The sequence below is a fragment of the Eschscholzia californica genome, unplaced genomic scaffold (assembly GCF_041429995.1).
Source record: "Eschscholzia californica isolate CP2 unplaced genomic scaffold, dmEscCali1.0.p SCAF_2, whole genome shotgun sequence".
NCBI lineage: Eukaryota > Viridiplantae > Streptophyta > Magnoliopsida > Ranunculales > Papaveraceae > Eschscholzia > Eschscholzia californica.
The window spans coordinates 51,069,038-51,083,168 of NW_028238309.1; the positions used below are offsets into that span (position 1 = coordinate 51,069,038).

Genomic DNA, 14,131 nt, shown 5'->3' on the forward strand with positions numbered 1-14,131 from the left:
CCACTGGTATCTCACATTTATATGCTTGGACTTGGAATGGAAACTAGAATTCTTACTGAGGTAGATGGCACTTTGACTGTCGCAATGAATAACATAATTATCTTGTTTCATATCAAGTTCTTCTAACAGTCTCTTCATCCATAACATCTCCTTGCAACATTCTGTAATGGCAATATATTCTGCCTCTGTAGTAGATAAAGCTACACACTTTTGTAATTTAGATTGCCATGACACTGCTCCCCCTGAAAATGTAAATAAGTAGCCTGATGTGGACCGTTTAGAGTCTACATCTCCTGCCATGTCTGCATCTGTGTAACCGACTAATACTGGCTTATCATTACCAAAACATATACGAGCTTTAGACGTACCTCTAAGATACTTCAGAATCCACTTCACTGCTAACCAATGCTCTTTGCCTGGATTAGCAAGAAATCTGCTTACTACTCCAACTGCAAATGCAATGTCCGGTCTTGTACACACCATTGCATACATCAAGCTTCCTACAGCTGAAGCATAAGGAATTTTCTCCATTTCTTCTTTCTCACTTCTAGTTGATGGACACTGATCACGAGTCAACCAAGTGGAAGACAACCAAGTCTCATGTTTGCATATATAGATCTATATCAGTTGTTTAGAGAAGCTTATTTGAACAATATCAAATTTCTAGAGTTTCCTGATCTGGTAGAAAAATATCAGATAAAGAAACCCGATGCCCGATTTGCCCGAAGCCCGACTTGCCCGATGCTTTAGTGGGCATGGGCGGGCTTTGATCATAGGAGATTTCAGAAAAGCCCGCCCGAATCCGCCCGAGAACCCGAGTGGGCAGAGGAGAAAATTACCCGATCCGCCCGAGCCCGACTCAAAATTACCCGCGGGTGCCCATACCCGCCCGATTCCCACCCCTACTCATCGTATAGAATAGGTGGGTGTTTTGGCAAAATAAGATGGAAAAATTTCCGAAAAAAGGTGGAAAACTTAAAAATTGTTCCCCAAACACACCCTTTGAGTAGCCGAAAGAATGTCGCCGACCACTTTTTCCTCTTCTCTCTCTCTTCTCTTTCTCTTTTCTCTCTCTCTCTCTCTCTCCCTGCATCTTTCTTTAAATCCGGCGAAGGGGCTCTCCCTGCATCTCTCTCTTTCTTTAAATTCGTATTTAGAAAAAGAAAGAGAGAGAGGCGCCGGAAAAGAGAAAGAGGAGAGAGAGAAGAGAGAATGAAAGAGAGTGAAAGTGGAGACGAGCGGTTTGGTGGTGGAGTTTGCCGGTGTTCATGGTGGAAGTTGCCCGAATACGGAAGAGGTCGCTGGAGTTGATGGTGGTGAGAAGGAAGATGGAGGAAGAAGATTATAAAAACATTAATGGGTAGTGTTTGGAAGTAACAAACAAACTTTTTTTCCACCAAAGACTTTATTCCCACACAAATTTTTCTTATTTCCCTAAAATATCGACCTTAGAAAATATCAAGAACAAATGATGTTTCACCCTTCATAAAGGCCACAACACTCTGGAGTTATGGATGTGGAATTGTTTTACAATTCATCGTGTCGATAACGTGTTATAAAATTGGGCAGACCAACCTTCTAGACTGCTATAATATTTTTTTTTTTTTGACACTTCAAGACTTCAGAGCTTTTAGACACATCACTAGAAAATAGTGTCTAACTCTTATAAGGATCACCACACTTCGTCTCTCACTCACGTAGAATTCTTTTACAATATAGTGTTTAAAATTTTATAATGAAATTCTTTTAAAAAAACAAGAATAAAAAGTATTAATCATTAAATATAACTAAAGAATTGTGGGCTTAAGAGTTTGACTATAATGCTCGTCAATGTTTACGGATTTGATTTAGCATTATCCTAAGTACAGACAGTAAAAAATGTAGGCACTATTTGGTTAAAGATTTGTAAATCACTTAAATCACTTTTATTTTGGTAAAGGTGAATAAAACCCACGCCCTCAAAACGTTTACATTCTTGACTTTGTATGCTACTCAGACTCTTAAAGTACAGACAAAGTCAAGAATGTAGGCACTATTTGGTTAAAGATTTGTAAATCACTTTTAATTTGGTAAATGTGAATAAAATTCACACCCTCAAAATGCTTACATTCTTGACTTTGTCTGTCCTTTGGGGGTCTGAGTAGCATTATCCTAACCCATTGGATAATGCTACTCAGACTCCCAAAGTACAGACAAAGTTAAGAATGTAGCCACTATTTGGTTAAATATTTGTAAGTCACTTTTATTTTGGTAAAGGTGAATAAAACCCACACCCTTAAAATGCTTACATTTTTTACTTTGTCTGCACTTTGAGAGTCTGAGTAGCATTATCCTAACCCATTTGATTTGCATTTTTCCATGGATAGAACTCCATATAAACTTTGTCATGGAAAACCAGTGTCCAGAAAACAGCCAGTAGACCCTATTTCATCTTGCATTAATTAATTTTGTCCTTTTCGTCCCCCTTTTTACTACTTAAATACCAAAACTACCCTTGGAGAAATACCAGTACGAAAGCCTCCTTGTCGTAAAAAAATAATTTCCCGCCCTTTTGTTCTTCGTCTCTAGCACTTTCTCTCTCTAGAAATGAAGAAACCTATACATACTGGTTTTCTGTTCAGTAAATGAGAAGGAGAATTCTCGCTCAATTTCTCCAAACTTTCTCTTACTTGGAATTCTCACACGATGAAACGCTAGCTTGAAGTTCAGATTCAGTTCAAAGTAAGCATTAACAAGCTTTCTTGCTCTTTTATTCTTCTTCTCTAGCACTTTCTCTCTCTAGAAAACCTAAATCGTAAATCCATAGGTTTTGATTTTCTGTTCAATAAACGAGAAGGAGAATTTTCCCTCAATTTCTCTAAACTTTCTCTTCCTGAGAATTCTTTCACGATAGAACGCTATCTTCAAATTCAGATTCAGTTCAAAGTACGCATTAACAAGCTTTCCTGCTCTTTTATTATTCTTCTCAAGAACTTTCTCTCACTAGAAAACCTAAATCGTAAACCTATATATACTAGTTTTCTGTTGAAGAGATGAGAAGGAGAATTGTCTCTCAATTTCTCTATCTAAACTTTCTCTTACTTAGAATTCTCACATAATAGAAACGCTAGCTTCGAGTTCAGATTCAGATTCCAGGTTTTAATCCAAAACTGATATATGATCTCAATTGTAGATTTTGAATTTCTGAACTTAGGGTATGTTTTAACCCTTTTACTAGATCTTTTTTGTTTCCGGACCTCATCTCATAATTTATAAGCATTATAACACATAAATGTTTAAAACTTTAAAGGCTCGGAAACTTTAAAGTTTTGAAACTTTTAAAGTTGGGACTTTAAATGTCTTAGATCATTAAGTTCTAAACCTTTTTATTAAAATTGTGAAGACCCTAAACTTTTTGTTGGAACTTTAAATAGTCTGTTTAAATCTAAACCGTTCAAACTTGAAGCTGAGATTAAAACGAAAGTTATATTATTTTAAGAGTTAATCTTTAAATATTAGTTGTTTACTTCTCATCTTTATCTTCACTTGACATCACCATTGTTTTAAGATTAAAACTTTAAATATAAGAACTTTTAAGATTAAAACTTTAAATATAAGAACTTTTAAGATTAAAATTTTAAATATCAAAACAAAAGTTACATACTTTTAAGATTAAAACTTTAAATATTAAAAGTTTTAAAATATATTAAAGCTTTAAATGTTAAAACTTTTAAGATTAAAACTTTAAATATAAGAACTTTTAAGATTAAAATTTTAAATAATTAAAACGAAAGTTACATTTACTTAAAAACTTTAAATATTAAAACCAAAGTTATATTATTTCAAGACTAAAACTTTGAACAATGATTTTCTATTGAATTGAGGTTTAGTTGATTTAATATTTAGTTTTATAGACTAAAATGCATTAATAGGGCTCTAATTTTGATTATTTTTTGTTACACATTAATTAGTATGCATATGTTTCCTTTTTGTGAATCTAATAAAGCTAGTGGATCGATAATTTATATTTAATCTTATGGGATTACAACATTTGTGCCTTTCAGTGACCTAAGTAAAGAGTTTCTCGTATCCGATATACTTGTAATCAAAACTGAGGTTTTAACAAGTTATGTGTCAATTTTAGGTTCAAATTCGACGATGAACGGATAAGGGAAGTTGATATGAAACAAGCAATTGAAGAACACTATGGTGGAGATGAAGAGGTGATGACGATGAAGTACATGCTTGTGTATTGTATATACGGGAGAGTGACAAAGAAAATATAATGTGTGATATGGATGATAAGGAAATTGCCGAGTACCATAGAGTAAAATTCTTCTCATTGATCATCAACCTAATCTTTTGTTAGATGTTTGAAGTTCTTTATTCAGAAGATTCAATTTCATTTACAGATTGTTAGATGTTTGAAGTTCTTTTGTTAGATGTCTTGAATCTAGAAAAATTGTGGTCCTCCATATGAATGTTGACGATAAAGGATTCATAATTTGACGATTGTCCACCATAATAATAGTTTCCACTTGCTCTGCTACTAATTAGTGAGTAGCAAAAAATAATCAAATTTAGAGCCCTAGCAATGCATTTTAGTCTATACTACTAAATATTAAATCAACTAAACCTCAAAACAATAGAAAATCATTGTTTCAAAGTTTTAATCTTGAAATAATATAATTTTAGTTTTAATATTTAATGTTTTTAAGTATATGTAACTTTCGTTTTAATTATTTAAAGTTTTAATCTTAAAAGTTTTAATATTTAGAGTTTTAACCCTAAAAATTTTAATATTTAAAACTTCATTTAAAACTTTTAATATTTTAAGTTTTAACATTTAAAATTTAAAAGTTTTAACATTTAAAATTTTAATATTTAAAGTTTTTTTGAGATTTAGGGTTTATTGTTGCTATAATCACGGAAATGCCATATTAGGATTTATTTTTTTGAAGAACAGATTAGGGAAATCCTTTATGGAAATGCTAGAGTTATCTAGGATTCAGTTATTAGTTATTTACAGTTATTTATAATTTGAAGTAGAGAATCCATATAACAAGTTGTTCCCTGGTTCTTAAGTCCTACAAATCCTGTTGCTAGCTTCATATTGTAATTCAACTTATGTGTCAATTTTAGGTTCAAATTCGAAGATGAACGGATAAGGGAAGTTGATATGAAACAAACAATTGAAGAACACTATGGTGGAGATGAAGAGGTGATGAGGATGAAGTACATGCTTGTGTATTGTATATACGGGAGAGTGACAAAGAAAAGATAATGTGTGATATGGATGAGAAGGAAATTGCCGAGTACCATAGAGTAAAATTCTTCTCATTGATCATCAACTCAATCTTTTGTTAGATGTTTGAAGTTCTTTATTCAGAAGATTCAATTCCATTTACAGATTACGATTGTGAAATATCAAACCAATATGGTTTGTGTGATTTGAGTTTTCTAAGTAATCACTTATAGAAGCAGATCCTCTTTACGTATTATGAATTTGCTTTCTAAGAGGATCTTGATTTGCCTCAAATTCTTCTGCATAAACTGTGTCCAAATGATTCCAGATCTCTTGAGCTGATTGTGAACATAGAACATTTGAAGAAATTGATCGAGAAAAAGTAGTTTTCAAACATGATTTCACATAACTATCTTGCTTTCTCTAGATCAAATAAGCAGGATTTGGAACTTCTTTTCCTTCTGAATCGATTATACAAACTTCTGGTTTAGGTATTTTTCCATATATAAGACCGATTAGATCATTACTGATCAGAATTGTTTTGATTTGATCTTTCTAGATGAGATAATTAGTCTAATCTAGTTTTTCTGAAACAAAATTGGTGATGTTCAAGGTTTGAGGATGTGATTTGGAAGCCGATGAAGATGATTCTTCGAGATTAGATGAATCCATTGATGATGAAGATGATTCTTGATTTTAGAATTTGATTGGAAGCTTAACCTAGAAGCTGTGATACCATGTGAGATAAACAGAGAGAGAGAGAGTGAATTGAGAGAATAGATTGTATTATTTATCATTATTATCAAAAGAGGATTAAACCCCTATTTATACAAGTAATGTCAGCTTCGAGAGAGAAAGTAGTTACTTGAAGAACAAGTAACTAACTTTAAAGTACTAACCAACTTAACTAACAAACACTCTTATTACACTTATTATATTGACACTCCCATACTCTCTCATAGCATAAGCTCTCTAATATCATAAAAACTCTCTAATAGTTTGATTGATGGAGAAGGGAGAGATGAGAAACCGAGAGGTGTAGAGAGAGATAAGAGAGGAGAAGAAATAATAAGTTTCTTGTGTATTATAATTAACCATGGTGCATGTATTTATACATGTAGGGTTGAGGTGTTTTGATATACATGAATTATAGAAATAGATAACATAGCTTAGCTAAATTATAGCTAACCGACCGGGTCGGGTAGACCGATGTCTCTGTACTTAATACTCCCCCTCAAGTTGGAGCCGGAATGCTAATGAGGTCTAACTTGCCAATTATCTTTTGAAATGCTTCCGCTCCAACTGGCTTCGTAAAGATGTCTGCGAGTTGCTCAGAAGTCGGTGTGTAATGAGGGAGAATAAGTTTTGACCTTATAATAACTTTTTACTATTTTGAAGCAAAAGAACTTCTACTACATATACTTTTGGTTGCCAAACGACACCTACTAGATTGTAATACTAACCAATACAAGTTGTTCCAAGGAGAACATAAATTAATCTTCTTGTTACTTTACCAACACAAGGGCGGTCAGGAAATTACTATTTTTCGTCTAAAAAAAAAGAAATTGCTATTTAAAAAAAGGTCAGTAAACAATTATAAGTTTTAGTGTGATAACTTTACCGAAGATGTAACCATATGAAAGCATTATCAGGATCATTCATTTTATCGACTCACAAAACACAAGTCGCATGTAAAAAGCGTGTGTATTTGTATAATAGAGAAGTAAGAATATGCGATTCGAATAAAATATTGGGTTGAAAAATGAAAATAAGAAAATTTTAGAGAAGATAAAAGAATTGAAAAATGCAATGTGGAGTTCTCCGTGGTTCACGAATTGCACCGGTTGAGATAATATCTAGTGGACTAGAAAGAGGTTGCCTGTGCATCCATTAATCATTTATCGGAATAGCACCACCAAGCCACCACCTATTAAGTGAGAGAACATTGTAGTCCAAGTGATTATTCCATTTTTATGATGCAAGTCTTCCAAACAATATCCCACTGAAGACGATTGCTCCAAACCACTTATTCGACACAAATCTGCAACCAAAGAGGGATCCGATATTGGTTAGTTGGTTTTCTCAAATTTAGAATCAAAAAAATTGAAATTAATACCAGATAAATGAACTGCACGAATGTTCAACTGTGGTAATGCATACCATCTTAAAATTTTATTTGGACGACTACTTACTTCCTATTACAATCTGCTCGACTTGATAAATCAACTGTCCAGATCTGCCACGCTAATTGACCAGAAGCAGCTACCAACGATGCATAAAATGGCCATGCTGTTCAATGGAAAGAGTAAATATAAGGTGACATATAAACTCGGATTGAGAAACATATGGAAACAACACAAAAGAGTAATACCAATGTCTGCATTATATCCACAGAGACTTAGACTGCTAACACATGTAACTCCGAAACAAGATACCCAGTTCTTCGTCAGATCACCAAACCTCAAAGCAGTAGATTTAACCCCTACTTTCAAGTCATCTTCTTTATCCTGCATTGTCATAATCAATGTATCATGGTTTCGGTTGAAATTTAAAGTCTAAAAACACTAAATGGGATCTTTTCTACTCCAAGACACTTTGATGAAATAAAAGAAATTCACTTCTCAGAGATTCTTTAATGAAACTTAAGCTAGTGACTTCGAAAGAGCAAATAAGATAAAATTGACATGGTTGAAACTTTCTTATGTGAACCGTAAGTACCTGGTGAGCATAAATAGTATCGTACACAAGAGTCCAACAAACGCCAGATATATAAAGTGGGAGGACAATAGCCGGATCTAAACTTCCTTTGACTGCCACCCATCCTAATAAAGCTCCCCAATTAAAAGTTAAACCTAAAAATGCTTGAGGCTGCAGTAAGTGCAGCATGAAAACAAATATTGGTAAACTTGCCAAAGGAAACTATTTATACAAGAAAGACTACCACAAGAGAAGTCATTACCCAGAATGTAAATCTCTTCATGAGGGGATAGGAGAAGACTAGTAGCAAAGACGATGCCCCAAGAACACGGCTGTCAACAAATTAAGACTTCACTTTATGAATGATATAGAATCAATATATTAATGCAACTAACGATGAGATTCTTCGGTTAAAAAATGTTGATCTGAAGAAATTAACAAGCCAAACTAAGATAATATAGAATGATCCGAGAGGAAACTCATCATGCATATATGCTTAAGGAATGTCTTTAAATACCTACTAATATTTACCGGTGGTTGGATCTGTTAGACCATGTTATATTCGCATCAGTTAAGCCAGGCAATCCGAATCCGATTAAGTGGGAGAGTCAAAGGATTTGGTAGTGGTTAACTAGTTACACTTTTCTCATAAACAAGGAACAAAGAAGTGGACATATAACTTTTGAGGAAAAGGGAAAAAGAGCACCATGTCCGCAAAAAGTACCATGTTTTAACAGAAAGTATCGCGCACCTATAATTATTTAGTTGAAGTAGAATCCCAAGGCCCAAAAGAAGTTGAAGACCGAGAAAGGTTAGACCTTGAAATGGTGTCAGTGCGCCACTTGCTACTGGTCTAGACTTTGTGCGATCCACCTGAAGAACTAAAAAAATTTATCACACAATCATGCCAAGAACAACAAAATCAGCCCTCGGAGATAGCCTCTTTCATTATAGAATAAAAGAAAATTAAAACAACATTGTTTTATTGAAATGTATAAAGAAGAGAGATATCAATATGATGAGGTGTTAATAGGTACAATCTTAAACGCAGTTGTGTTGAACAAACAATCATCAAAGCAAATAGGAAAAAGCTAATATCAGATTTGCAATTTCATCAAACCAAAAGATAAGTAAGATTGTATAAGCCAAGAAAACAAATGGATTTGAGCAATACCTTTATGTCGATATCACGATCAAGAAGGTCATTTACTGTACATCCAGCACCTCGTAAAAGCAATGACCCGCAGCCAAACAACGCCAGCATCTTAAAATCAGGAAGGTTCCCAGGTGATGCTGCCAACGTAATTGACCTATTGCAGTGGACAAAAAATAAGTGGAGAACCACTTTTCAGTCATTATGTTCCTTGCTCCTAAGCAACTTCAAGCACAACTGCCTTACTTTTACAGGACAAGTAGTAGAGCTAGTAGTTAAAAAACCGACATGACACCGGGCCTGCAAACCTAAAATAGGGATGTCTGAATAAAAAGTTAAGATAAAATTGGGGTGTAGACATTGAATAAGAATCAAAACTCATAATGGGTTAAATAAACCCTTGTAAGTGGCATATGTAGAGGAGGATCCAAGACATGACTGTTCCAGAACTTCTAAGCCCTCCTCAGTAAAGGCCGTTAAAGAACTTATAGTCTTGGGAACTCTAAATATTTTAAGGAACCAAATTGGCTGTTTATTTATTGACTCTTGATAAGGTTAGAAGTTCAGAAACCATGCCCTATCTATGTCACGAGAAGAACACATCACCAACTCGAATAAACCAAAAAAAACATGGGTCGTCTCCATGAGTTAGAAGTTATTCTCCCAAGAGTATATACAAAATTAGTCAATAACAAAGAAGAAGGGGGAAAGCATTGTATAAATGTATGAATATATCAATCTGTTTGAAACACAAGTAAGAAACATAACAAGGAAAACAGTAAAATCACCAATATCAAATTTGAGAAGCTTACCACATACATGGCCAAGCAAGTAACCATGTGCCGATTGGCTTATCCAATCGAGCTAGATGAGCATATGGACGAATGGAGTTAGGAAGATACAGATCAATCCACGATAAATGATCTTTTTTCACTCCCTTGTCATCATCGTGATGTTGGTTACCGCCATTTTGCGTACCTTTAGCTGAACCAGTAGATGTGCAAATCCTTGCAAAGGGTACTAAACTCGAACTACAATTAAAATACTTCACCAGATGAACTTCAAAGTTGGCAATTTGACGGCATTTGGGTAGATCAAATATGGTATCTATGATTTTGGGATTTGTTGGATATTGATGGAAGAGGTTTGAGGGTTTTAATGGTGAATTTGAAGAGACATGATTGGGGGTGCACGGATTGACTGAAGACGAGAGGGCATAACATGATCTCAACTTGCGGGAAGCACGAGAAAGCAAGAAAACTGCCATTTTTGAGATATAAGGCGTATGAAACTTGAAGATACCTCTCTTTCTTTTCTCACTTTAAGTTTTGAATGTCAAGGAGCACTCCTTTTGTGCTCTTAATTTATATTGATACTTCATAATTTTCTGCAAGTATTAACAAGAAAATAGCTATTACTACTTACTACTTCATAATCTCAAAATAATTCACAACTAATATTTATTTATACTTCAAAGAGCAGCTAATATCTGAAATATGAATCAATTAACATACAAACAAATCATAAATGAAAATTATCGAACTTAAGCACCATATAAATTGAAGTAAACTGCTAGATCTCATTGAACAATGTTTGGGTTCCTATCTCAATGTTTACAAACAAAATGGTGGTCCAAAGTGGCTACTAAGATTCTTCTCTCTGGGTCTTAACCTTCACTTCGCTAGCAAATCAGAAAATGGAAATAAGTTGAAACAGAGTTCACTTAAAAAAATAATTTCAAAATTCAGCTAATACATAATTGTTAACCAAAGTTTTGAGCTTAGAGCATCTCCAATGCAAAACTCAAAAAAAAACTCAAATTGTCCTATGTGTCAAGGCTCAATTGAGTTTCACTTTCCAAGATGTCAATATTGAGATACTCAATTCAAAAGACATCTCCAGTGCAACACTCTAAAAACTTAAAAATAACTCATTTCGAGACCCCAAATTCCTAATTTCTAATTTCTAGAACCATAATTCATAGAAATTAGGATTGCTTCTTCTACATTTCCAATTTTAACATTAGCAGCCAAAATCGAATTCCATGATGCTGAATCTTTTACAGGACTTTCATCGAACAGTTTCCAAGCATCTCTCATACCCTCACAAACACCATACGTAGTAGTAACCAAAGTATTTATAACATGAACATCTAAATGAAAACCCATTTTCAAAACATGATTATGAATCCTTCTTTTACAGACAATCTAACAGAGCAAGCTTGAATTAAAATTGGGTTAGTGTATCAGGTTCAAAGTTCTTTTCTAGCATCAATTTGTATAAAAAAAAATAGTAGATTATGGATAATTTCTATTCAAATATGCTGTCATTACTCTATTCCAAGTAAACCCATTTGGGCATTCAATTTGATTGAAGATACAGAATGAGTAGTTGAGATGAATGAAGTGAGAATCTGAAGTGAAATTGATAAGTCAACTTGCGGCAAATGTGTCTCTAAATAATCCAGAAACGATCATTTGTGAGAAAATTTGATTAAATTGTTTCAAGTTTCCACATTTTTTGTAAATGGGTGTCTAAAAGTGAAAGATTCATAGTGGGTTTTAAGGTGGAATTTTTGTTTAAGGATTGTTTAATGGCAGAAGGAATATAGGTTTTGACAAAATTCATTGAGAAAGAAGAAGAGTTTGAAACCGTATAGAGAGAGAGAGAGAGAGAGAGTTACCAGGTGAAGATGTCAACACCAATGGAGACGAGAGAGAGTTCGTGCACAATTCGAATGCAGGGACGTTTAGTTCGAATGGAACCCTAGTTCGATTTGATTCTTCTTCCCTAATTTGATTCTTCTTCAATTTCAAATGAAATTTGGGGATTTCACTATTTCAGAATAGAGTGCTATTTGGGCTTCTGTTCGGGAGTTGTAGGGAGGGAGAAGGATTTATGTTATAAACGCCCCTGCGTTCTGTTGAAGACGCCCCAATTTTTTGGTGTCACCGCTAGAATTTATTTAGCAAACGGGCATTTCAATAATAAAACGGTCCACCACCCTTTAGTGTAGTGGTAGGGTATTCCTCTTAAGTCTATGAGGTCTTGAGATCGAGCTTTGGTAGAAGCAAACGGGCATTTCAATAATAAAACGGTCCACCACCCTTTGGTGTAGTGGTAGGGCATTCCTCTTAAGTCTATGAGGTCTTGAGATCGAGCTTTGGTAGAAGCAGTTTATCACCAAGATTTACTCCACCTAAGACTTCAGGCCTCTTTAATTATTGGTTTAACCTAGGCAGTTATCGTGCTTATCACATCTTATTGATATATCAATGCCTTGTAACAATTAACGTATATCGTAGTCGATAAATGACATAACTTTCATTTAGGACCTCACCATCTATATAACAAATGACATAGATTTTGATGTCATGTCATAACTTTCATTTATAAATCTCGGTCTTTAAATTTTTTTGTAAATCATGACCAACAAGACATTCTTTAAAAGATAAAGGTGTAATAAGTTAGATGTGTAATAAGTTAGAATAACATATATAAATATAAAATGTGGATTTGTTTGATTTATTTTTTCATTAGGCAATGGTGTTATATAGTAGTGATCTTGTTCTGCATATGGCAAAGCTTTGACAAGTGTGTGAAGAATGTCTTGTAGGAAATAACAAGTATTGTGACCCAGTGCAGGTTAGCAGCAGTTGATACTCGCTATTGAAACACAAATTAACAAAATGCTAAGGTTGAAAGCACATATGTTTCAAGTTTTGTGCATGATCAGTAACAATCAACACAAACTAAACAATAATCAAAATGTAGTTTTGGACACAAGTTTAATTCTGACCTAGTACTGAGAAAATAGCAAAGAATAAAATCTGTCCAGTAAAAGTTGACAAATTAGGGCACCAATAATGAAAAGATAGAGGGAAACTAGTAAGTAGAAAGAGATAGACAGAGTTGCTTTGTCTATTCTAGGGTTGAAGGGAATTAGAAGAAGAAGAAGGATGAAAGCTAAAATCTAATAGATGAAAATGGCAAAGGGTAAACTGCATAAGGACTTCACGTCGTCGTGGAACTGACCCCGCTTTTAGTTTTGGTCCAGTCCAGAACTGGAACAGAAATCACGAAGGGTTTTAGGACGTCATCATTTTGAATACATCACAAAACTTTTATACTATTGTGCCACTTCAAGACCTCAAGGCTTTAAAACACCTTACTAGAAAACGATGTTTAAACTCTTATAAATGCCACCACACTCCGTCTCTCAATTATTTTACAACTCCTAATTATATTACTTGATATTTTTGAGAAAAGTAAAAGGAATTAAATATTTGAATTTCGTTTTGTTCAATCTTTAGCGCTTCAATCCTCTACGTAAATTTACTCGTGCACATATAGAATAATGTTTGTATAAATTCCCAATAGTTGTAATAGAATTACTTAAAATAATCACGATAACATATAAGAAACTTAACATATGTGTCTGGATTTACGTAGACTCGTCTTAATATATGCGTATCACATTCTATTTGTGTTATGGTAATTATTAAGGGCTATTATATGGACCAATTTACAATTAGTACATAAAGACATGTAAATAAGATCTAAATTTTTCTACCCACCCCAAATTAAAAATCTTAATTTGGCAGCATATTAGTCGTGATAAATATGCTAATCAAAATCCAATTCACGCAGGGACGGAACCAGGACCATAAACAAAGGGGGGCCGATACTAAACCATATTTCTTAATACTCATGGAGTTATATGATAAATTGATGATTTAAATTTTAAAGCACAATTTAGTTCAGAAAGTGTTGGTCCTAGAAAGTGTAATCGCTGTAATGAACTATAATATATAATTTTTTTTTTATATTTCAATTGTCTTTCCGAAAAACTTAAATAAAGCAAAATTTTAGGTCTAAATTTTTACTTGAATCAAGAAAACATAATCGAAATGCGTCTTTATAAGAATTTTCATTTATCTTAGAATCGATTCATTAGATAAACTTAGTTAATTCCATCGATTAATAGAGTACTACATTAACAAAAAAAAAAAGTTAACAAGAATTGTGTTTTGCTGGGTGTTGAACCAAAAACTTTA

At 33.7% G+C, this 14,131-nt stretch overlaps 1 protein-coding gene across 2 annotated transcripts; it reads right to left on the reverse strand.

Annotated features, from left to right (window-relative positions):
- Positions 1 to 6,847: 6,847 nt before the first annotated feature.
- LOC147558772 (4-hydroxybenzoate polyprenyltransferase, mitochondrial-like) lies at positions 6,848 to 12,079 on the reverse strand. 2 transcript variants are annotated; one of them, XM_086660506.1, is made up of 9 exons: positions 11,758 to 12,079; positions 9,887 to 10,461; positions 9,096 to 9,231; positions 8,673 to 8,794; positions 8,184 to 8,253; positions 7,943 to 8,092; positions 7,596 to 7,731; positions 7,417 to 7,513; positions 6,848 to 7,265 (listed from the first exon to the last, which is right to left on the reverse strand). In XM_086660506.1, the coding sequence occupies exons 2-9, from the start codon at positions 10,339 to 10,341 to the stop codon at positions 7,196 to 7,198; spliced, it is 1,236 nt and encodes a 411-aa protein (XP_086516632.1). In that variant the 5' UTR covers positions 10,342 to 10,461; positions 11,758 to 12,079; the 3' UTR covers positions 6,848 to 7,195. The 2 variants fall into 2 exon arrangements, with proteins under 2 accessions (XP_086516632.1, XP_086516633.1); XM_086660507.1 differs by having other exon boundaries at positions 9,894 to 10,461; positions 11,758 to 11,921.
- Between the last annotated feature and the right edge of the window lie 2,052 nt (positions 12,080 to 14,131).

What these genes read in the sequence shown, in the direction of transcription:
- LOC147558772 (XM_086660506.1), bottom strand. Translation starts at nt 10,341, where the DNA reads ATGGCAGTTTTCTTGCTTTCTCGTGCTTCCCGCAAGTTGAGATCATGT. An exon ending in CTTGCTTGGCCATGTATGTG is followed by an intron (nt 9,232 to 9,886) that starts GTAAGCTTCTCA and finishes CCACTGCAATAG; the next exon opens with GTCAATTACGTTGGCAGCAT. An exon ending in CTTCAACTAAATAATTATAG is followed by an intron (nt 8,254 to 8,672) that starts GTGCGCGATACT and finishes ATTTGTTGACAG; the next exon opens with CCGTGTTCTTGGGGCATCGT.